Raw genomic sequence first — 25,246 nt, forward strand, 5'->3', positions numbered from 1 at the left:
TGGTTTTAGTGGCAAGTCTTTTAGGAATGTTGGGATTGTGGAACATCTGTGCTGATCTGTCTAGCAGCAGGATTCAAGAAATATAGGGCACTCTCTCAAATTATTTCTGCTTTTTCTTTGCCTCACTGGTCTCTCTCTCTCAGCTCACGGTGTAATACATTTATGCAAAGACACATGCGCAGCATATTACTGACTCAAAAGGAAGACACAGAGTTCCAAAAACAAAATCAGACACGCACATATGCACAGATATACAGGGTGTGTTCCAGTCGCCTGGTAGTGTCTTTGAAGTTGATTTCTCGAGATATTCAGCCATGTTGAGTGAAAAAAGTGTTTGATGACATTGCCATTGAACATCTACACATATCCCCTTCTCAGTGCCCAGGGAGCAGTGTACACTGTGTAGGGCCCCTGTGAATTGGACAGCAGCTACACACCGCAGAGTTGAAGGAGGTCGGCTGTTGCTGTGACAACCCTGTCGCTTGCCACCGCTGTTTTCAGGCTGCAGTCTTACATGCGGCCTCAACAAGCCTGCCACCCCCACAACACTCGCACACTCATTTCAGCGAGCCTCAGAGGGAGGGAGAGCGAGCGCGAGAAACAGAGAGACATTTCCCCCCGCCCCATCCCTCATTTCCTGCGTGTAGCGGCTCCTGTGAATGACAGCTGCCAGAGCTCCTTCAATGAAGGAGAAGTCGCTCGTGCACACAACCAGCCAATTAGAAGGCTGTGACAACTGCTTCCATGGAGCTGCGACCAAACCTTGCCATTATACAGCGGAGACCAGCTAAAGATTAACCTGTGACAAGCACAAGGGTGGCTCGTGTCACCCCAGGGACTTTTGCGATGTAGTTTTTCACCATTGTGTTCCCACTTTCTTGTCTTTTGAGACCTTACACATTGTTACGTGATCGTTCTCACGCTATCGACGACAAAAATATACCCCCGTCTTTTCCCTCAAGGGCCAAAACAACATCCTGTAATCAGGAAGTTTACAGAGGAAAACAGTATGTCTGCATCTATAACCACAGACACACACACACTCTCCATGTCATTACCTCCCTCTCGTTCTGCAGTTGCCATGGAAACAGGTGTTCTTTTCCCACTGAAGGTAATAAGTTGAAACTAGTAGAGGAGAGTTCGCTCTGATGTCATTTGAACACATTACGCCCATGTATGGGCATCCTGGCTGTTCCATTGAGGAGGGTCGCAGGCTTGATTCAGATGGCCCTCCGATGGCCACCACTGATGTCGAGACACAATAAGCCTCCTTGCAGACAACGTTCTTTGAGAGCTGATAAGCGCTCTCGCACTCTTTTATGCGCTATATCTCTCTGCCCTTCACATTTAAATGCATTTGTGTCTTGTAACCCTCTTACAGTATATTATGTAGTGATAGACTGATAAATTAGATTGAGATTAAGATTATTTTCAGTGATGGATAACAAGTTGTTGTGTCATTTTTTTAAATCTGGAATTGTGATCCACATGGTTCTTTTTAGATGTTGGTGAGCTGGCGTTCCTGACCCAGTGTCCTGTCTGGCTTAACTAGCAACGTTTATTTAGTCATCAGCATTTATTGTGGTTAACATAATGCCTTCAAATTTCTGGACCTTATACATGTTTTTTTTTTTTACACTTTAAGAAATTATTAAAATTGCAGCTATATAAATAGATAATATTTTAAACATTTCAAATTTCTTGACGTCGTTTAATGCTGACCTAAAGATAACATTAAAAACATTAATATTTTAATAATATTATTAAATGTAACCTTTAGCAAATTCCATTTAAAGTCAGTAAGTTATTTTTAAATGTTTTCTTTCACTCACCATGGCTGCATTTGTGTGATCAAAGATACAGCGATACTGTAATATTGTGGAATATTATTACAATTTAAAATAACTGTTTTCTATTTTAATATATTTTAAAGTATTATTTATTTCTATGATGTTAAAGCTGAATTTTCAGCTGTGTCATATGATCCTTCTCATGTGATCCTTCAAAATCATTCTAAAATGCCAATTTGCTCTTCAAGAAACAAGAAGTTTAACAGATTTGCTCCTTAGTATTTTTGGGAAAATCATGATACATTGTTTTTTTAGGATTCTTTGATGAATAACATTTCTCTTCAAATAGACTTTGTAACATTGTTTTTACTTTTGATAAATTTAATGCATCTTTCTAAATAAAAGTATTTATATGTTTATATGCAGTTTTCCTGACCCCAAATTTTTAATAGTAGTATAATGTAGAAAAAAATTCTATTCTTATTCTTATTCTTATTATCATTGGCTTATCGGTAGCAAACATTTCTGATCACAATCTTCTAGGACCAAATGATCAGATCTGTGGTATCATTCACAATCATTTTATAGCTCTGTCCTGTTTTATATAACTAATTTGTGTCAAATATTTTAGGACAAACATCTGAGGTGGAGGCAATGTAAATGAAACGGCTCCTGAGCTGTGAAATAGCAGCCGTTGAGCAATTCAGATTTCCTCTGGGATTATAGAGCATAAACACTTCAAATTGATATATTTGTGTATAACCTACAGAGTGATATGGAGGCACATGCACACACACAAACACACTTGCACTGAATAAACGAATACACAACGCCCTCGCAACTAGTGACAGGGAATGCCCTTGACTCTTCTGCTCTCGAATCTGAGGCTTCAGACGGCAAAGCTGCGTGTTGTGAGGCAGCATGCAGATGCAGGAATACTGTCCTGATGGGCACTGCTTTAAAAGAGGCTGTCATGCTGTCTTCTTGCTCTCTTGCTCTCTTCTCTCCTTCGACAGTGCTGTGTCACCATGTTTACGTCCTTGTCTCGCACTTCTCCAGCACTCCTCCCCTTTTCCCTCTGCTCTCTCCTTTCCTTTCAAAATGTGTTCTTAGACTAATAATACAAGTATAGCTTTTATGAAAGTGATATATAAACCAACCAGCAAATTTCAAAATCCAATGCACTTAAATTGTGCATAATTTAACAGTATTCTGCATGTTGCTTGCTTTTAGTGATAATTAACCCATTTGGACAGAACGTCAGAGCAAAAAGTTTTCAAATCTTTTTTGAGTGATTTTTTTTTTTACCAAATGTTGTGTAAAATAAAAAAGTCCTGCATTTTTTATTTATTCATATCTTTATATTTCATGTCTTTAATACATACAGTCTTATACATCATGTTAACTAATTTATTATATAATATATTGTTAATATATTGAAAATATATGTATATTCCAAATGTATTTATATCTACAAGAATAAGTTAACTACAGAATAAATGTCCATCCATTGCTTACCGAACACTGTTTGAATAGATGAATATATATTCATTGGTTGGAGATAAATCTGTTGCTGCTGGATATTCTCTATCACAGACCTGTACTTGTTTAAAGGGCCTCTCTTCGTTCTGTTTGCTGTCAGAGTCATTGTATGAGAGACAATGTACAGAAACCTCACCTAAGAAGAGCAGACAATGAAGTACTGCCATTGTATCAGTGCAGATGTGCGTCAGCTGTGTCGTCCTTTTCTAAACCCGAATGAAGGCCAGGCTGGGAGAAATTAGCACTGCTTGTCAAGCATTAACTAAAAGGGGGGAATTTTAATGGCAATGAGACGTTAAACACCAAGTTCTCGGACCTCAGCATTAGAGTCCCCAGAGTAGTTATATATTTTACAGATCAATATTTTGTAATGAAAGAGGCTGCCGAGTGAAACCGAGCTTTATGGTTCAGCTTGCAGTGATGGATGTGTGTACCACGCTAAGTTGTAGTGCGTTATGACAAATGAATGGTCACAGGAAGTCATCGTCGTCTGGGCAGTTGCGGTTTCTAGTCAGTCCTAAGGCGCTTAACACTTTTTAATGGTTTGACCTGTTTTTGTATGTGGTTTTCTGCTGAGTCATGTGCTGTTTCCTGCTTGCACACTGGCCTGTTTGTCTTTGGCCGTGGTTCATTTCATAGCATTAGTTTGAAACATTATGATATATTCCTGTCTGCTTCATATCAGTGTATTCTGATAAGCTGTCTACAGGCTGCAGCTCACTTGGTGGATTTATTAAGACATCTCGAACTGGTTGTCATTCGTGCTTTGGGTCCTTCCTGATGCAGTTCTGTGATGTAATCATGGAGTCTTTTACAGACTCATGCTGCCGCTGATTGATTAAGCATCGCTGGTGTCTGTAAATGTCCTCATTGTAATCAAGTGGTTTGTTTGAGTACTGTTTAGGCAACACTGATCCTTTCAAGCTGCCCTGTGAAGAGACACAGATCAATACTTTGATTGAGAGTTGACTAGGGTTATTATCACAGATGAAAACAAAGGTGCAAATTTGTGTTTGTTGCTCTTAGTGTTAATAAAAGCATACAAAACTACACAGAATGAAATTAAAAATGAAATATATTAATGATACTGACACATTCATTTTGTTTGATTTTTCACATTTTTGTTTTTTTCTTAAACTCGCCAAGGCTGCATTTATTTAAAATGCAGTAATACTTTAATATTGTACAAATATTTAAACTTTCAATTTTTTTGTATTTGAATATATTTTAATGTACTATTATACCACAGTTCTTTTAGAATCACAGTTGATTATTTGTAAATTACATTGGTGGGTAATACTGGCTTCTCCAGACTGTAAATTGAAGAAAAATGTGTATTCCAACCTTAAGCTTTCTGACTTCTTCATCGTCTGCCATGGGGAACGGTGCAAGAACTATGCGGCGGTATCATCAAAAATGCATAGATATCAGACGGAGCAGTCGGCTCTGCTTGAGGAACGCGTCAGCTCGAAGGACGAGAGCCAGGGGACACTTTAACAGGTGCGGAGCGTGACGGCTCTATTTCAGATGCGTGCAGAGACATGGCAAAGTGAGATGCTGCTCTCCGAGTCTTCAGCCTGGATTGTTTTACGAGTTGAAACCGATTTTGATTTGTGCTCCAAGACTTCCCAAACTGAGTTTTTAAGTTGTAGCCCTAATGTAATCAAGGCAAAAATCAAGTTAAAGTGTCTTTTTGACCATTAGCTGTCCCCCTTGACCACTACAACACACAACAGCGGCAATTTACCCACAAATACACAAAGTTAGAAATGCTCTGTCTCCCATTAATGTCCTGACTTGAGCCAGAGCTCATTAAGACCAATAGAGTGTCTAATTAAGCCACGCGCTGTGAGAGCAAGCTGGTCTTCCCAGCAGCCTTTAGGATTTCACTGACTGAGGGGCCCATGGCCCTATTCTTGCCTTTTTACATGGACTCTTCCCCCAACCCTGTTTACAAAGGTTCAAGCCATGCTACCTGGCATCTTAACTCATATTTAAGTGACAGTTCACTCAAAAATGAAAATTAGGCCATTATTTTTCCCATTTATTTATTCAAATTCTGCACAAATCGCTGTTTTCCATTCAGTTACAATGAACAGAGTTTTTTGTGTGCACTTTATGTTACAGCATGTGTACTTATGTAGAGGGTAATATAAGGTAACTACATTGGCTAAAGTTAGTACCTAGTTATTGTTTATTGTAATATGTATAACAAGTACATAGTATGTACATGTGGAACAGGACTGTAAAATAAAGTGTGGTTACTGTGTAATTATACATTTATGTACCGAGTAGTTTTAATTAACTACATGCACTTACTATATTGTTAGGGTTTGGTTTAGGTTTACTTGCATGCAATTATGCATAACATTTGGTGTTATTACAATAGTAAGTAAATGTAACGTGTAACAAGTACACCTTAAAATAAAATGGGTAGCACTTTATTTTACAGTCCTGTTCCCCATGTACATACTATGTACTTATTATAGTAATTACAATAACTATGTAATAACTAGGTACTAACCCTGAACCTTCCCCTAAACCTAACCCTACCCCATGTAGTTACCATGTATTACCAGAACTTTCTTAGATAAATACACTGTAAGTACACTATAAGTACATGTAAGTACACGTACTGTAAAATAAAGTGCAACCATAAAATGTTACCTAAACCATTACCTGTTACCATTTTTAATTGCACAAAGGAAGGTAAAGTACCATAAAAGACGTCCATATGATTGGTGTGCTTTGTTTTAAGCCTTCTGAAGTCATTGGAAACTGAAGTTTGTGTTACTAAAAATCTTCTCAACAAAGGTTTTGAGAAAACTGACACTGTCCGATTCAAATAGTTTTTCTTAATTAATTCATTGTTTCTTTCCTTCTCTTTAATCAGATTTTTCCCTTATGTATAACTTCTTTCTTTATGTATAGCGTCTAACTTCTGCATTTTTGTCAGAAAGTTGTGTTATTTATTTTTAGATTTGGGTTTAATTTGGTCTTTTTATGATTTTAAATGATTTTTATTAATTGTACAGCAACTTCTGTTGCTTTAAATGTGCTTTATACTCTAAATAATTTGTCAGCTGAATTCTGATTTGAGTTCACAAAACGAGTTTGAGTGATTCTTTCACTATTTGGACTTAAGTTCATTTGACTGGCTCAATGAATCCGTCTCAGCAAGACTGGAGAAAGATAATCAATGAAAAATGATTTTTCAGTTTTGGTCAGTTTCTAACAAAAAGCAATCAGAAAACCTTAATAAACTATGGACCACTTCTGTAATATTTTTCCATCCCTTTTCGAAGCTTGAAAGCTTCTATCCCCATTAATTGTTGTTACTTGAAAAGCAGCAATCAAGACAAAAATCATAGAACGTTATACAGGTTTAGAACATCATGAAGGTGAAATAATATGATTTGTGACATGAAAACCTCTTGGAATGCAACATTCATCTTGATCCAGGTCAACGGATGTTGTATACAAATAAGTTTAATAAGTCTAATGACTTGATCTCGGTTGGGCATGAAAGACGTCTGGTCTGTTTGTTGCTGTGTTGAGCTGCTGTTGATATTTTGGGTGTCATGTGATACTTGCGGTAGTGAAGACAGTTGGCCTCTCTCACATGTGCGACTCGAGTTCTGCATGTTGACAGATGGAACCCTGTCGCTCTCCTTTAGTAGCTTTGTTTCAGTGAATCACACCTCTGCGGAGATGGGACATCCCTGTCAGAGATTTCCACACCTCCGTTTTCCACTTCAGTCATCTTTCCTTCTCTCTTTCTCTCTCTCGCCCTCTCTCTCTCCATCTGTCCCCAGGGAATGCCTGAAAATAGCAGCCTAGGGAAAAATGGGTCAGGCATCATCATGGGTTCTTGAGGTGGGATTTGTGCATTACGTGAAGAGTCAGGAGGCAGAGAGAATCAAACCTGGGTTATATTGACAGATGGAGCTGTCTTCATCCCTACATTTACTTTGTGCTGTGTTTTTTCTGAATGCATTTTGACTCTGTTTGGATACTTGGATTCTCACTCTTTTTCCTGGCATGGCTTTTGTTCATTAGACTGTCTGTACCTGCTTTCTTTGACTGTTTAAAGTTTGAAGTTCACCCAAAAATGAAGATTTTATCATTTTTTATTTACCCTTATGTCGTTCCAAACTCATATGCTGATTTTTCTTGCTGTTTAACACAAGAGTAGACACATTTGAAGACTTTTTTGAAGATTTTTATTTTAATTGTCACTGGCCCTACCACATTTTTAGCTATGTCTTTTTTATATATTTATGCTGTGTATTAAATGTTTGGGGTCAGTGAGACTTTTAAATATTTTTGAAAGAATTCTCTTGTGCTTATCAAGGGTGTATTTATTTGACCAAAAATACAGTAAAAACTCTAAAATTGTAAATATTGTTACAGTTTAAAATAACTGTTTTCTATTTGAATATACTTATTATTCATGTGATATTAAAGCTGAATTTTTATCATCATTAATCCAGTTGTCAGCGTCACATGATCCTTCAGAAATTATTCTAATATGCAGATTTGCTGCTCAATAAATATTTCTTATTAATGTCAATGTTGATGTTTTCTTTAATTAAAAGAAATATTTTGTAACCTTATAAATGTTTTTATTGTTAATATTGATTAATTTAATGCATCCTTGATGATTAAAAGATTGCTGAAATAATGATTCATTTACTAATAAATGTACTAATTTAAGTTTTGTTTACTGCTATGATGTAACTCCATAAAACACTTTTGCAGGAAAATGATGCATATGATGCAAAGCATTACTGATTCATTTGTAATTTTCCTACCAATAACCATGTGACTATTCTAAGTCTTTTCAGCAAAACAGGCTTGAATAATTAAAGACATGAATGAATTATTTTTCTTTTATGATATTGCTTCTTAATACCTCATTTAAAACAAAAAATAAAAACAAAATTCAAGAGTTAACCAGAGATCTTATGTTTCAGGCTGCTCCCACAGGGCAAAAAACCTGTCTTCACCCTAAATAATTATCAACATATGCACTGAAATAATGTAAAACTGCTGTTAATTAGATTTTACAGTGCTCCCCTCAAACCAAGTTTCCACATCATGAACACAAAGAGCTTCTCTCGGAAGAAATCCAATCAGGTTTTTGTCTTATGTTTACAATTTCTAAAAATCTCTCCAGGCAATTGTGAAATAGCTTCCTATCCTAGTTCTTCATAAATACTGAAAGCAACTTGTATTATACCAGTTCTGCAAGTTCTGTACAGAGCTATAATTTTCTTGGTTTCGAGTCTTTTCGTCAAGGCCATGCCCTCGTGTAAACGACACCTGCACCATCTCCAATGGAAGTCCCCAAACACACCAGCCTGTGTTTTATATAGCCGTGCTGACGTGGCAAGTTTTCTTATAGTTTTTGAAGGTAAATTCATTTACCAAAGCCTACTAGGGAACAACTTGCCACCTCTCACCCTAGAGTTCAATGCATTGGGAAACATTGACACGAATCATGCGAAAAGGCCAGTAGGCTTTGCTATCTGTCTAAAACAAGGCCTGTGGGCTTCATGGTGGGATGTGAGATGCCAAACACAGTCTCAACGACCTGCTGCTGCGCCTGTGTTTATGAAGGACACAGCCCAGCTCTGTGGGACTCAATGTGTGAATGGCTCTCGTTCTCTGTCTTCCACTGCGGGCCTGTGGTTGATGTCACAGGACAGGGTGTTAGTGGAAGCTCCCTTTGGTTGCTGATTTGATGCTAGTGGTGTTGTTTATTGCATAATAGACTGGTAAGACAAAATAGGCAGGTTAGACTTCATATGAACTTAACGGTGATGAAAACAAGGCTGTGAGGAATAGACGGTTTTTATAATGGCATGCACTGTAAAAAGGCCCTAATTTTTGCCAACTCACAACTTAAAAACTGTTTTAAGAAGTTTTTGCTTTACTGAAAGACTTTTCATCAGCTGACCCATTGAACACACTGTAGTTCCCTTCTTCACAGCCTTGTTTTCATTTCTGTCAAAAGTGAAATACGGCGCTTCAGACTATATGATTACATAGTTACATTCTGTGACCATTTTTACTGTTATTTGATTAGAGGTCTATAAAAATGCACCACTGAAATACAAAACATTTAGAGGCAAATTTGAATATTTTCACAGTGATATAAATAATAGGAAATTAAGGCTTGGATCTGGACATAAAAGTACCATATTTTTATTTAATAATATACAATTGTGCAATTAATTAACTAATTTCCTATACTAGTACATTTGCATTTTCTCCATTATGTAGTGCTCGAATGAAGGAAATCTTTTTAATAACACTGTTGTAAAATTTCTAAATGACTATCCAATGTACATTGGATCACCACCTGATTTTAATTTTAAGTGTTTTATTTTTAATGTATATTACAAGTTGTTGATTTTATCAAATGCATTTTTAAGATTTTAGATTTTTTTCATTAGAATCAATAATAGTTTTATTCAACAAAGATGCATTCAATTGCTCAAAAGTGACAGCAAAGACATTTATATTACAAAATGATATTTCAAATTCAGTTCTTTTAACTGATTATTTAAACAAACTTGAAACAAATCGCAGTTTCCACAAAATGATTAATAACCAAAAATGGTTGTAACAATGAAAATAATAAGCAAATTGGCATATTAAAATGATTTCTGAAAGATAATGTTACTCTGAACACTCAAGTAATGATGTTGATAATTCAGCTTTGACATCACAGGAATAAATTAGATTTTAAAATATATTAAAATGGAAAACCTTTCACATATTACTATTAGTACTGTATTCTTAATCAAATAAATGCAGCCTTGGTGAGCATAAGAGACGTCTTTCAAAAACCTAAAAAACTCAACAGCCTCAAATAATGTAGAATTTTAATATCAGCCATTTATGCATTATTGGACTGTTAAACTCATATGTTAGTCTGAAGCTCTTATATGACGCAGGTAAGATATGCGTGACGAACCCCAGGCTAAAGAAGACTAACATGAGCCTTATGTAGCTGCCGATGTCATAATGACATTGGTTAACAAGTGACATTGATGTATGTGTTTGTAAAGTATAAGTTTAAGTTAAAAAAGCTTTGTGTCAACGAAGTTCCTAAAAGCCAAGCTAATGCATAGAAACATAACGTGTTGCGCAGGATTATGGCATTGGCAGTTATCAGACTGCTGCATCACTGTCACAGCTCATTCCACAGCCTTTCCCGGATTATTGCTGCTTCAGGAGTTCTCACAATGCTGTTTCCTTCTTCCTCTCCAGGATTTAAGTGTCCTGTCTGCTCCAAATCAGTGGCATCCAATGAGATGGAGGTTCACTTCATTATGTGTCTGAGCAAGCCACGCCTCTCCTACAATGGTAAGACACACCCCCACTGTCCCCGCCCACTCTTATTCAGAGGCATCAACTCCGTATCTTTCCTCTCCACTATTTTCCTCCTTTTATGAGTCACTGTATCAGTTTATATTTTCATTCTTCATTTCATTCTTGTCTGTGACTCCATCCCGGTGCTGAAAAGAGTCTGTGAACTGTAGATGACCCTTTAATCTAGGTCTCTCTCTCTCTTTCTGTTTTGCCGTGGGAAACCAAGGTCGTCAATGTATATGACATTTGTCACCCTTTTTTTGCTTTCTCTTTTTTCTTCAAAAGAGTTTCAAGGCATCTGTAGGCTGTCGAATTGCAGTCATTTTTTCACAATATTCCTCTATGGATTTCTACTTAAGCCATGTTTGATATCAGTTCTCATTTTGTCTTAAAGATATTAGTGAATTTGCATTGCATTGAAGTTCCGTAATATGATGGATATCCGAGTAAAACAGAAAACATGATAGGTAAAAACTGATAGCCTGAATGCACTGTAAGTCGCTTTGGATAAAAGCGTCTGCTAAATGCATAAATTTTAAATTTAATTTTAATTTAATTTAATTTAAAAACAGAATGTTCAGTGGGAAATAAATAGGACAATATTTTATTTTTTTCCCATTGGGTTTTCATTTAATTCTTTCCTCAATCATGCCAATGTTAAATGTAAGGTTAAATTAAATATTAATATTATGCTTCCCATGGTTACATCAGATAAAATGTTGTTTCAGATGCAGAATTTTTTATTTATTTATTTATTTTTATTTTTTTAAGTTTGTATGAACTTTTTCTTTAGAAAAAAGTTTAGAGCCTTGATGAATTGTGCTCAATTAAATGTTTTTATTAAGAATAAGGTCAACTCTGATTACATTTGATCTTTTATGCTTTGGTTAATTAACTTAAAACTGAGCCCTATAAGTTCAAATAAACTGACTTATTGCATCTTTGAACATTTTTAATATATTTTTAAACTGATCTTATTAAAAACAAGATTTTTTATCATCTTAACAAAGTATATAATTTTTATACTTTATAAAATAAATTACAATAATTCTACATTCTAGGATTGTAGAGGATTTTACTAATTCATTTAAATCTAAACATGTTATCTTTTACCTATAAACCTATTTTATTATATTAAAAATAATGTATATGTTCAATTTTTTTTAGTTCATTCATTTTTTTTATTAAAAATATTTCAATACAAAAAAATTTGATAACAATTTAAATAATTGCAATTTTAATAATTTTTTTATTAATATAAAAATTTTATTATTTTCAGCTGTCTAAATCTATTTTATTGTATTAAAATAAAATTAAGATCTTTAATTTTCTGTTAATTCTTTTTATTATTGCATTGTCTTTTCAGAATTGTTTTTCTTTTAAGAAAACAGTTGCCATTTTAATCATTCTAAAATAAATTAATATAAATAAAATAAATACATTAACCTATTATCTTATATGAAAATGTTTGAAATAATTTTATATGCTTTTTATTAATTGTATTTTATTTTTAGAAGTCTAAACAAGGTTTTTTTTATATATATATATATATATATATCTGAATAATTCAAGAAGTGATGCAATACACTGACAAGCAACACTAGCTCACTATCTATTGTGTGAGCTTTTGGATCAGTCAAGTGCAGCTTTGTGGGAACATAGCACCCATGACTTTAGCTGTAGTGACCCGATGACATGCGTAGTCTCTGCTTGTAACAGCTGTTTTGGGTTAGATGGACATCTGACTGACAGCTACCTGACTGAGGGACAACTGTCCAACCCAGCCTGAGCTAAAGGTGACCCGCATCTATGCATCTGATCTGTCTTCACATAAACATTCATTTAATGCCTTTTGGTTTACATGTCAATAATTTCTAAGCGAAAGCAAGGCTTTTAAATGTACAGGCACCTTTAAAAGATAATTAATACCAGTTATGCATGTTAATACCAGTCGTTTTTCCACTTACTGACCCCACCATGTTCAAGTTAGTGACATTACCAGACCAGAACACAGAAGAGTTAATCGTATTTCCCACAATGCACTCTGTCCCATTGTCAGCTGCAGCCAGTGACAGTCACACGTCAGCAGATCTGCTCACTGTAAAAGCCAATGTCTGTGAATGCACTACACTTTGCTTGCCTTTTGACACTGTGGTTTGTGCCTGCTAGCCCTCCATTTCCCTGTGAACTCTTATCCACCCCAGTCTGTATTGATCCAGGCAGGGAAAAACCCTAGATGTAACCCTAATGCTAGAAGTCACATTGGACTAACCCTGAACTAATACATGTTTCACCCCAGAGGAGATGGCAGTCACAAAATAATAGATAGTTATTATATTGTGTTGTCATCTACAAAATAAAGCACTACTTTTTATTGAGATTTCCAAAGTATTCTGATATGAAACAGTCCAAATAAATAGAGAGTTAACATCTCATTCAGTCAGTCCGTTGGAGGGTTGACCTAAGGAACGACTTGTTCACCGGATCAGTTACCAAGTGAAAAACTCATTCACTTGTTTAGTGTTTAGTTTTAGTATGTTTAGTGAAACACTGGAAAAAGTTACTGTACTGTAAGAGAAGTACAGTGTATATACAGTATAATAAATGAATATATAATAATATAATGTGAAATATAATAATATTGAATTAAATAAATGATCTCAGAGTTTACAGCTGTCACTGTAAAGGGACTGAATGCAGTTGTAACACTTGACTTGACTTTTAAAAAATAGCACATAAAAAATGAAGAACAACTTTAATACTCATTACTGAATAGCTTTATCTGTTATGAGACGATACTTGTTTCAGGTGATTTTGTTTATTTTTTCATATTATTTTAAATCAGGATATACAAAACAAAAAAACGCATATGAAAATTTCAGAGTGAGTGTGCAAGGACTTTAAATTAGAGATTTAAGTATTATTTAAAGGGTTAGTTCCCCCAAATATTAAAATTATGTTATTAATAACTCACCCTCATGTCATTCCAAACCCGTAAAACCCGTTTATCTTCAGAACACAGTTTAAGATATTTTAGATTTAGTCCGAGAGCTCTCAGTCCCTCCATTGAAGCTGTGTGTACGGTATACTGTCCATGTCCAGAAAGGTAAGAAAAACATCATCGAAGTAGTCCATGTGACATCAGAGGGTCAGTTAGAATTTGTTGAAGCATCGAAAATACATTTTGGTCCAAAAATAACAAAAACTATGACTTTATTCAGCATTGTCTTCTCTTCCGGGTCTGATGTGAGCTGGTTCACCGCGCTGATGACGTATGACGCAGCTGACGTGTTTTCTGGCGCGCCCAATAACAAAGATAACACGTCAGCAGCACTTCCTGTGTGAAAGCATACACACTGCAGATGGACTGAAACAGGCATTATGGTATTTTTGCTAAATTGTTTTAATAAATGTTATTTAGATTTTAAAAAATGATGGTAGACAGACAGATAGACAGATATAGATAGATAGATAGATAGATAGATAGATAGATAGATAGATAGATAGATAGATAGATAGATAGATAGATAGATAGATAGATAGATAGATAGATACATGTGTAGCAGAAATGTTATTCTGCCCTCTGAAAAACTCTCTCTCATCTCCCTCCCCATGTGAGAGCTAAATTTAACAGCAGGTATTAAAATATCATAATGCGTAGTACTGGCTTGGAAAAGACACACTGGTCAGCTCACATTGGCTCTTCAGGGGGTGATACACACACTTCCACACACAAAACTGCTATCAAAGTAATAGCATTAACATTTCTGACCCAAGAAGCCCAGACTCAAATTGACAGCTATCTAGCGGAAAGAATGGAGAACATGATTACTAATAACTTGAACTGAAAGGCCTAACCAGCAGCTGTTCTCTCTTTCACACACCTGTCCATTCCTGTAAACTAGTGCAGCTGAAGTCATCGGCCCTAAGAGGATAACAAGCTCAAGTGCAGGAGTGTGTGCGTCCTGCTGTTGTCCAGGGATGTGCGGGGGAAAGGGCGACATGTTTGGCTTGCCATGAACAGTGTCTGGAATACTGCAACAGCGTTTGAGAATTTTTTTAAGCGCTAGAGTTGTTCCAATATTTAACATAAATTCCTGCACAACAACTACACATCTATGTATTATATATCTAAGAGAAGACACATTTATGTAGCGAAGAGTAATTTTATTAATACTTAAGCACTATAATGAACAATATAATACTGAATTAAATAAAATATTGTTAAATAGGGTTGCATTTGTCACTGTAATGAAGCTGAAGGGAATTGTAACACTTTTTAGATGAATATTTGTCAATTTCATCTAAAATAATAGCCAACACTAAGTATTATTAAATTGTTTCATCTTTTGTGTTGATTTTTTATTCATTTTTTTTTTGTATCACGTTTCCACATTACTTTTCACCACAAAACTGTTTTCACCATTGATAATAATGAATAATACATGTTTATTGAGCAACAAATTAGCATTTTTGAAGGATATATATATATATATATATATATATATATATATATATATATATGTAACATATTTAATTTCAGCCTAACTTTGAAGAAATGTAGCATGTTAGAGTTGCCCCCGGTCTCTCATGCTGTATCGCCTCACTAAGCTGATTTGTATTTGGAGCATATGTCTGCCGTCTGTTCTCTATTCATTGCTGCCATCATCTCCTGTTTTTCCCAGCTCACCTCTTTTTGCTTTCCACCCTGTGTCGTTCTCTCTCCCTCCATCACATCCTCTCTAAACTGCAATCTATCTCTCGTCCTGTCTGCCTGCTCTCTGCACACAAAACAAATAGAGCTTCATCTCCCCATCTTCACCTCAGGTGCCCTACGCCACTTTTTCAGCAATGCAGATGGCTGGCCGAAAAAAGTGATTTTGTTAATGTTCATTAAACCGAAACTGAAAAAAGAACCTGCATACAAACAAATTTGTGACACGTCTTTGAAGTGGTTTCGCACCTCTGTAGTGTGAGATTCATCCCAAAGCATTATGGGAAACTGGGCTAACCCTCAATCAACATCCTGTTTTGCACAAACTCCATTATCCTGTCATGATTATTTAACCCTCTGTCAGTATTTAGCACACTCCTCACACACAGAAACACACACAGGTGTTTCCAGGGGAAGCTGTGCACGTTATATGAAAGGAAGTGGTTCGTCTCGGTTTCTGGCACATTTCCTGTGAAGAAGAGTTTTACTGGAAACAAAAACAGGCTGAGAACGGCGTGTGTGTGTGTGTGTGTGTGTGTGTGTGTGTGTGTCAGGGCCAGATTAACACTTTGTTGTACCCTGGGCAACAATATTCAAGGGCCCCATCATCACGACCCCAGGATCACCATAATATGGTCATATACAGAATATTTTACTGTAATATACAGTAAATATACTCAATACTTCAAATTCTAACTGTCATCAGGTGTATTTTGATTTACAAATATTTAAATGCTCATAGAACTACAAATGCACTACTATGTCCCCTATCAAAGACATTCCCTCACATATGATGCTATGAAAACAAAACACATCAGCATCTGTATAATCTGGTAAAATTGACCCACTACATTGAGAGGGAGGGAAATATCCTCCATTTTCACAAAAATGAATAAATAAGCAACCACTTTCAAACCATTGTTTATTTAACAACATTTATTCCCAATAGAAATGTATTGAATTGATATAGCTATAACAGAAGACCACAGACAACACATCAAGAAACATTTTGGTCCTCAGCTTATTTTAAGCAGAAATCACCCTGACAGGGTGACCCTGTCTCCTCAGAATTCAACAAGGCAATCAAGTTATTAGTCCAACACAAACAATTTGAAATCTGCCAGTTTTCCCTCCACAACAATATACAGCATTTTAAGCTGGCACCTCAAGGAAAAAATAAATAAATAAAATGCAGTATCACTATTATCTGCTCATAAACATTTTTATCCTAAGCTCATTTTAACTTGTTTTAAAATAGAACAACAACATATCACAGCACAATTAACCAGTTAAACATTTTAGTGCTACATAAACATTTAGAAATCTGTCAATTTCTCTGAAGAAGACAAGACAGAAATAAATGCTACATAATCTGGCAAAACACACAATTTTAGTCCTAAATAATGAGGAAGTGCATGTTTGAATTTGAAATGCCTTCATTTGGCAAACACATCTTACAATGGCTTTTTTCTGGACTTTGACTGTGCAAACTGGTGTATAACATCTTCCAAATCAAGGCCACTAACAAGTTCATGTCCAATAGCTAAAATAGAAAGTGCAGAGCCGTGTCTGTGACACAATTTCTCTCTAGAAGACAAGATAAAAATAAATACTACAAAACCTGGCAAAACACACAATTTTAATCCTAAATAATGAGGAAGTGCATGTTTGCTTTCATTTGGCATCTTGTAGAAAAGTCCTGGCTAGCTGAGTTGTCCTCGTCGTTGACGGAAGCTGACTTAACAGAACTGTCGGCAACATTAACAGGAGTGAAGAAATGACCTATTTTAGGTATATACTTTACATTTTCTGCGTTTCTGATGTCCTTTTCCTTTTTTAATTTCCGCTTCGCGCTCCCATTTAGCTTCTCCATGTCAGATTTTTTTTCTGTTGTAGCAACGCCTGACGTAACCCGCTCGGCGTAACATTTGACCAACCTCATGCGGACTGACCAATGAGGAGAGGGTCTTAACTTGAGGGCCTCTCTTCATTGGTCATTCCGCATGAGACTGACTCTAAACCGCTCTCAACTCACGTTCAAAGTCATACGCAGCGCAGCGTCTCTCTGTGCAGCGCAAAAGCCCGTGTTGACAGTTTGTTTAATGTAAAGCGGGAGATTACCAGATACAGTATTTTGCTCGTGCCCTTGCTGCCCTGGGCCCTTTAGAGGTCTTGGGCCCCTGGGCAATTGCCCAGTTGCCCGTATGGTTAATCCGGCCCTGGTGTGTGTGTGTGTGTGTGTGCGTGTGTGTGCGTGTGTGTGTGTGTGTGTGTGCGTGTGTGTGTGACTATGTTGGTATGGGCATGCAAGTCAAATCATGTTGGTGGTTGCCCTTAAGCTATTAGCAGAAAATGAGTTCACACTTCGTCATCATCTCTCCACCACAAACATACACAAAGCAATGAAGCAAGAGTAACTGTCTTTAAATACTAGTTATGCTAACTGCCAACCCACCTCACTTAACCAGCGGTTACTGTGAGAGAGAAAGTGGAGGAACGCTGTGAACTTTCCTCTTTCCTCACCACTGCTCCCTGCTGGCAGACAAGCCGTTTAAAATATGCATTGTGTGTATGTTTTCAAGAATCTGCAGTATCAAAAACATCCCAATCAGACATGAGCTGTGACATGTTGTGCTGCAAATAAAAATCATACTGATTTTAAAAAATGGCCAGAAATATGATAAAACGGGAGTTTGGGATCTACTGTATGTGCTACAAATGTAATAGTTTTGTTTTTACTGTATTTTAATCTAATAAATTTAACATAGGTGAGTATAAAAGACTTTCAAAAACATAAAAAAAACTTCCCTACCCAAGTGACAGTTTTGAAGAGTAGTTAGTGTTTTTAGAAAACTATATGGAAATAAAAACAAGAAAATAAATCAAGTGTAAATAAACATTGCGTATGCAACATTTGAAAACCATGTAAAAATTTTACTAAAATTTTAAGTAGTTCTCAAATGGGGTCCTTGTAGTCCAAAGACTTTTGTAAAAATTTACATATATCTAATATTTATTTTAATAAAATGATTACTCAATGATTACTGTAACTCAGTTCCACCCCCTGTCTGATGCTCCTGCAAATAGTTTTCTTAGACAAAAAAAAATATGCCCACCAAGCCTTCAATTAAAAACAGTTGTTTTCTGTTTGAATATATTTTAAAATATAATTTATATGATGGTAAAGCTAAACTTTTAGCAACATTACTCCAGTCCAGTTATTATTCTAATATGCTGATTTGCTGCTCAAGAAGCAATTATTTATTATCAATGTTGAAAACGGTAAAAATTTTGTGAAAACCATGATAATTTAATAACCAGGATTCTTTGATAAATAAAAAAGATTAAAAGAACAGCTTGAAAAAAATTAAAAATAATAATTATATATATATATATATATATATATATATACAGTCTTGGCCAAAAGTTTTGAGAATTGCATAAATATTGGAAATTGGAAAAGTTGCTGCTTAAGTTTTTATACTAGCAATTTGCATATACTCCAGAATGTTATGAAGAGTGATCAGATGAATTGCATAGTCCTTCTTTGCCATGAAAATTAACTTAATCCCAAAAAAACCTTTCCACTGCATTTCATTGCTGTCATTAAAGGATCTGCTGAGATCATTTCAGTAATCGTCTTGTTAACTCAGGTGAGAATGTTGACGAGCACAAGGCTGGAGATCATTATGTCAGGCTGATTGGGTTAGAATGGCAGACTTGACATGTTAAAAGGAGGGTGATGCTTGAAATCATTGTTCTTCCATTGTTAACCATGGTGACCTGCAAAGAAACGCGTGCAGCCATCATTGCGTTGCATAAAAATGGCTTCACAGGCAAGGATATTGTGGCTACTAAGATTGCACCTAAATCAACAATTTATAGGATCATCAAGAACTTCAAGGAAAGAGGTTCAATTCTTGTAAAGAAGGCTTCAGGGCGTCCAAGAAAGTCCAGCAAGCCCCAGGATCGTTTCCTAAAGAGGATTCAGCTGCGGGATCGGAGTGCCACCAGTGCAGAGCTTGCTCAGGAATGGCAGCAGGCAGGTGTGAGCGCATCTGCACGCACAGTGAGGCCAAAACTTTTGGAAGATGGCCTGGTGTCAAGAAGGGCAGCAAAGAAGCCACTTCTCTCCAAAAAAAAAACATCAGGGACAGATTGATCTTCTGCAGAAAGTATAGTGAATGGACTGCTGAGGACTGGGGCAAAGTCATATTCTCCAATGAAGCCCCTTTGCGATTGTTTGCGATTGGCATCTGGAAAAAGGCTTGTCCGGAGAAGAAAAGGTGAGTGCTACCATCAGTCCTGTGTCATGCCAACAGTAAAGCATCCTGACACCATTCATGTGTGGGGTTGCTTCTCATCCAAGGGAGTGGGCTCGCTCACAATTCTGCCCAAAAACACTGCCATGAATAAAGAATGATACCAAGACACCCTCCAACAGCAACTTCTTCCAACAATCCAACAACAGTTTGGTGAAGAACAATGTATTTTCCAGCACGATGGAGCACCGTGCCATAAGGCAAAAGTGATAACTAAGTGGCTCGGGGACCAGAATGTTGAACTTTTGGGTCCATGGCCTGGAAACTCCCCAGATCTTAATCCCATTGAGAACTTGTGGTCAATCCTCAAGAGGCGGGTGGACAAACAAAAACCCACTAATTCTGACAAACTCCAAGAAGTGATTATGAAAGAATGGGTTGCTATCAGTCAGGATTTGGCCCAGAAGTTGATTGAGAGCATGCCCAGTCGAATTGCAGAGGTCCTGAAAAAGAAGGGCCAACACTGCAAATACTGACTCTTTGCATAAATGTCATGTAATTGTCAATAAAAGCCTTTGAAACGCAACTGAAACAAAGATCTAAAAGCAGTTTAGCAGCAAACTTTTTGAAAACTAATATTTATGTAATTCTCAAAACTTTTGGCCACGACTGTATATATATATATATATATATATATACAAATTAAATGTCTTAATTGTCACTTTTTATCAATTTAATGTACCCTTGCTGAATGAAAATATTAATTATTTTTGAAAAATCTTACTGACCCCAAACATTTTGTACAGTGGTGTTTATAGATCAGTATTATAGGTTTGCATCATGTGCTCACTGTGAGTGTGTGTGTGTGTGTGTGTGTGTGTGTGTGTGTGTGTGTGTGTGTGTGTGTGTGTGTGTGTGTGTGTGTGTGTGTGTGTGTTACAGATGACGTGTTGTCAAGAGATGCAGGAGAATGTGTAATATGTCTGGAGGAGCTACAGCAGGGAGACACCATCGCTAGACTGCCGTGCCTCTGTATCTATCACAAAAGGTGAGACAGACAGCAACAACACATTTTTATTGCACAGTTTATATTGTTCATGTCTTTTTTTTACCAGCACCAGTGTTGGTAAATTGCTTGTGATAATGACAAACCTGCTTGTGTCCAACCCTGTGTCAATCTAACATGAAATGTTACATCTTTTTGCCAGTCAAATCTCAGCTGTCAAATTGCCTGAGAATTTACATTCTACTTTTTATGCTGAGCATGAAACACAAACCTTGTCATGTCCTATATATAATTATGTGTTTATGTAACTATATGATTGACGTTTCATGTCTGTATATGGTGTCTCAGCAGGAGGCTTCTTGGTATTGAATAGCACGCTCATTGGAAAGTCTTTATGTCTCAAACACCTGACCCTTTTAAGTGAACCGATTGGCTTTTCAGAACAAATTTGCCACAAGCAAGTTAAACGCTCCTAACCAGGCAAGGCACAACAAAGTGACAACCAATAATTCTATCACTTCTAAGTTAATAGTAATATTTTTGGCCTAAGCCTCAGCACCTGGCAAGACATTTGTGAAATTTGCTTGCATGGTTTCTAAATCCGGTCCAGTATTCTGCTTTACATAGCAGTATATTAACATCTAATATGTTGGCGGTGGTTTAGTCATTTTCTGCACTTTTATCGAGGACAGCAAAATGATTTAATGCTGGGATTCATTGTGACTGTTTAGGACACTGTGATAAACTTAATAGCCATTAGTAGAAATCCTTTAAAAGCATTATGCTAATGGTAACTGTGTTTTCCTGATGTAAATAGCTGTATAGACTCCTGGTTTGAGATCAACCGCTCCTGCCCTGAACATCCTTCAGACTGACCTCCATCATCTTCTTCTGCTACCACTGAGAAAGGTGAACACCATCACACAAATATTCACCGACATGTCTCAATAATCTGATATTTGTCAGTCATTTTGTATTGGAATTTTGGACTTTGACTTTATCAAACTGTAATTAGCAGCATCTCATTACTCCAGTGCATCATTTTTAATCAGACTATAAAAAGTAATTACCAGAGTAGCAAAACAGTTTTATTGTAAACGCGCCTTGTAGTTAATGTGAAACTACCACCTTAATAAATAAAATTGTGGTCACAAAGCTCTAGAAGTCAGACATCTTTTGATGTTGGTGTTATTATTATTATTAATTTTATTTCACACTTAAGTCCTCTAAAAAAGTCTCAGAAGGTCTAGAACTCAGACAACTTCAAATAGTCTATTATTTAAAATATATATTTTACTGTTGTGTCCTTTAAAAAAATGCAACTTTCAAAAACATCTAGAACTCAGACAACTCTCCTATTATTATTGTTGTTGTTGTTGTTGTTGTTAACAATAATACTTAAAGGGATTGTTCACCTAAAAATTCTGCCATTAATGTTTCATGGCATTTCAAACCCGTAAGACCTTCGTTCATCTTCAGATAACAAATTTAGATATTTTTTTTATGAAATCCAAGAGCTTTCTGACCCTGCATAGACAGCAATGCAACTGATATGTTCAAGGCCCAGAAAGGTAGTAAGGACTTCATTAAAACAGTTCATGTAACATCAGTGATTCTACCTTAGAGTAATTTAACTTTTTTGTATGCAAAGAAAACAAAAATAGTTGAATAAAGGTTTTTTTTTGTTTTTGTTTTTTTAAGTATTCTTATAGCTTCATAAAATTACGATTGAACCACTGATGTCACATGGACTATTTTAACAATGTCCTTACTAGCTTTCTGGGCCTTGAACACGTCAGGTGCATTGCTGTCTATGCAGGGCCAGAAAGCTCTCGGATTTCATCTTAAATATCTTAATTTGTGTTCTGATGATCAACAATGGTCTTACAGGTTTGGAACAACATGAGGCTGAGTAAACAGAATATAACATTTTTGGGTGAACTATCCTTTTAAGTAATCAAGTTATTTATTTATTATTAGTAGTAGTCGTAGTATAAGTTGGATATTGTATATATAATACTATATAATATTATTTTGATTTTTATATAGGGTTTTTTTCTGTAATTTTTTGATTTGTCCAGTATTAAAAAAGCAATCTGGTTAAAGCTTTAAATTTGAGTTTCTATGTTTAAATATGCGTTATACTTCACCCACACCACTGACTTACAGCAAAACATTCTCAGACTACCTTCCGAGACCCTTGACATAAACCAAGTGTGAAAACACCCACAGGCTTATTATAACTTGTGTCTCTTTCCACTCACTTCAGGGCACTTTATAAACCTGACAACAACAAAAAACACACATTTACAAAGATCTAGACTACCACTCTACTAATGTATTTTTTTTCTGTAGTTTCTTCATTGACATGGTATTGAAATGTGATTTGGTAAAGGCTTCAAACTTATACCTTAAACATGCTTGTGTTTCTAGGTTTAAAAAAGCACTTTATACATCACCCACACAGCTGACTTACAGTAAACCAACCTTAGACCACCTCCCAAGACCCCTGACATAAACCAAGTGTGAAGACCCCCTCAGGCTCAGTATGACTCTCATATTTCATCTTTGTCTCTTTTTCTCTCACTGTAGGGCACTTTATGGACCTAAACCTGGATATCCTGACACAAAAAAAACCACATAAATCAATCTACCAACCAATTCGACCAAAATCCACAGAAACGGAAATGTTTCATTGCAAAACTGAACCGAATAAAAGCGTTCATCCAGCTAACACCATCCTTACCACTTGCAGAATCCCAGAATCCCCTGCCCGCTGCGCTAGAGACTGCTAAACTGCTAACCGGCCCCTTCACGGCAAAACCACAAACACCGGATCAAACGTCCCGCTTTCTTGCCCCCTCTATATACTCTGTGTTCTTATCGCCGTGTGTGTTCAGTCCTCTCCTCTCTCCTTGTGTATGTAATCAGACAGAAGGAGATGGGAATGAGGGGGCGGGGCAATACAAGGGGCGGGGCATATGCAGTAAATAAGTAGGAAGTAGACTATGCTTTGCAAACTAATCCGGAGGCCATACCTGACCTGTCAATCAAACGATGCTGATTATAGTGGTGTGGCAGGGGGGCGGGGTTTCACACCTGGTTGGTGGGTGGAATTTTGTGTGTGTGGATAGTGATATGTTGGACAGCCGGTGGACGTAGATTTACTTATTCTGTGTGTGCATGTGCGTGATCATGTGTCCACAAGCAGGGAAATGTGTAAATTGTGTTTCCTGTTAGTGCCAGAGGAAGTCCAAGACATCAGCATGTGTGTTGGGATGGGGGTTTACAGTCATAAACGGAGAGAAAGATACACTCTTGGTCTGTCTTCAAATGTTTACAATTCACGATAGATGTCTTTCCCCTACGGATTCTGAAACAATAAGAAGCTTAAAGCTATTTTACTAGTTTCATCTGCAATTTGTTGGGGCAGTTATTATGAAGCACTGACCATAATATTCGGACAGTTTCCCTGTAAATGCCTTGAGTATGTATTCAGTGTGTGTGTGTGTGTGTGTGTGTGATTTCGGCTTCGGCATCCACCCATGTTTTCTGTATGTGACCGATCAGCTTGCGTCTGGTAAGCTAATGTTGCTTCACTACTGTATGTAAAGCCCAGATATACTGGTGTCAATCTATTACGAGATCATTTCTATGATCTGCATTTACTTTTTATTTTTGAAAAATCTGTGAGAAACCTCACGAGAATTCTATTTAACCTTCAGGATGCCTCTGTCTACTGTATAAACAGCAAGCACTGTTAGAAAATAATGTTGCCGAAATTGTAAAAAATAATTAAAAAAGGAGTAAAATAAAAAGGTAGAGAGAAAAAAATAACCGCAAGAAAACATTTGACAGCCTATTACTTTTTGTGTTGGATAGAAGTAGAGCATTTCTGAGTTTTTTCTGCTTTGTGCCTGTAAATGAGGACATACAAACACCATCCATCAAAACAATGGAGAATAATTACGCCTCACCGTCTAAAACAAATCAAACAAATAATAAAAACAGAGTCAGGTAGCGTAGCACTATCTTGTGCAGCATGGGCTGCAGAAAGTGACTCGGCACTCTCGAAACCCATCCTTTTCTTTTTTTTTGTCTGTTATTTTGTATGTTTTTCTTTTCTTTTTTCAGGGACATGAACGGATGCCTGTTTTAGGAGGTACAAACTAAGTATCTGATGATTTTGATGTGCAATCTGTGGGATGAGTAATAATGATGAAGATCATACATATAATTAAAACAAGATGAAATAAAATCAGATGTTGCTTTCCTTTATTAAGTGCACTGCAAATACACAAAAAGTGTCAAATAAATGACAAAAAAACAATCACTTACAAGAAAGAACAAGAGACATTATTTACAGTTTATTAAAATCACATTTAGCTTGTTTTGAGTTCAGCTTCACAAATTCTGTTTTTAGAAGCAAATATATCCATTTAAATAAATCTATTCACAGAAATGTACAAATTTGTTAAGGCACACTGATTTCACATTCATTCATATTTCAAAGTGGTGTGAGACTGCCATGAAAAAGGCCAAATAAAAG

The 25,246-nt window shown here is 36.3% G+C and overlaps 1 protein-coding gene across 1 annotated transcript in view; it reads left to right on the forward strand.

The window, feature by feature from the left end:
- Window positions 1-24,955, forward strand: part of LOC132124903 (E3 ubiquitin-protein ligase znrf1-like) — a 30,650-nt gene extending 5,695 nt beyond the window's left edge. The window contains exons 2-5 of the mRNA XM_059536056.1: window positions 10,614-10,709; window positions 20,634-20,739; window positions 21,515-21,606; window positions 23,290-24,955. Coding sequence (XP_059392039.1) covers window positions 10,614-10,709; window positions 20,634-20,739; window positions 21,515-21,572 — 260 coding nt within the window. The 3' untranslated portion in view covers window positions 21,573-21,606; window positions 23,290-24,955. The remainder of the gene's footprint in view (window positions 1-10,613; window positions 10,710-20,633; window positions 20,740-21,514; window positions 21,607-23,289) is intronic.
- Window positions 24,956-25,246: the final 291 nt, after the last annotated feature.

The sequence above is a fragment of the Carassius carassius genome, chromosome 43 (assembly GCF_963082965.1).
Source record: "Carassius carassius chromosome 43, fCarCar2.1, whole genome shotgun sequence".
NCBI lineage: Eukaryota > Metazoa > Chordata > Actinopteri > Cypriniformes > Cyprinidae > Carassius > Carassius carassius.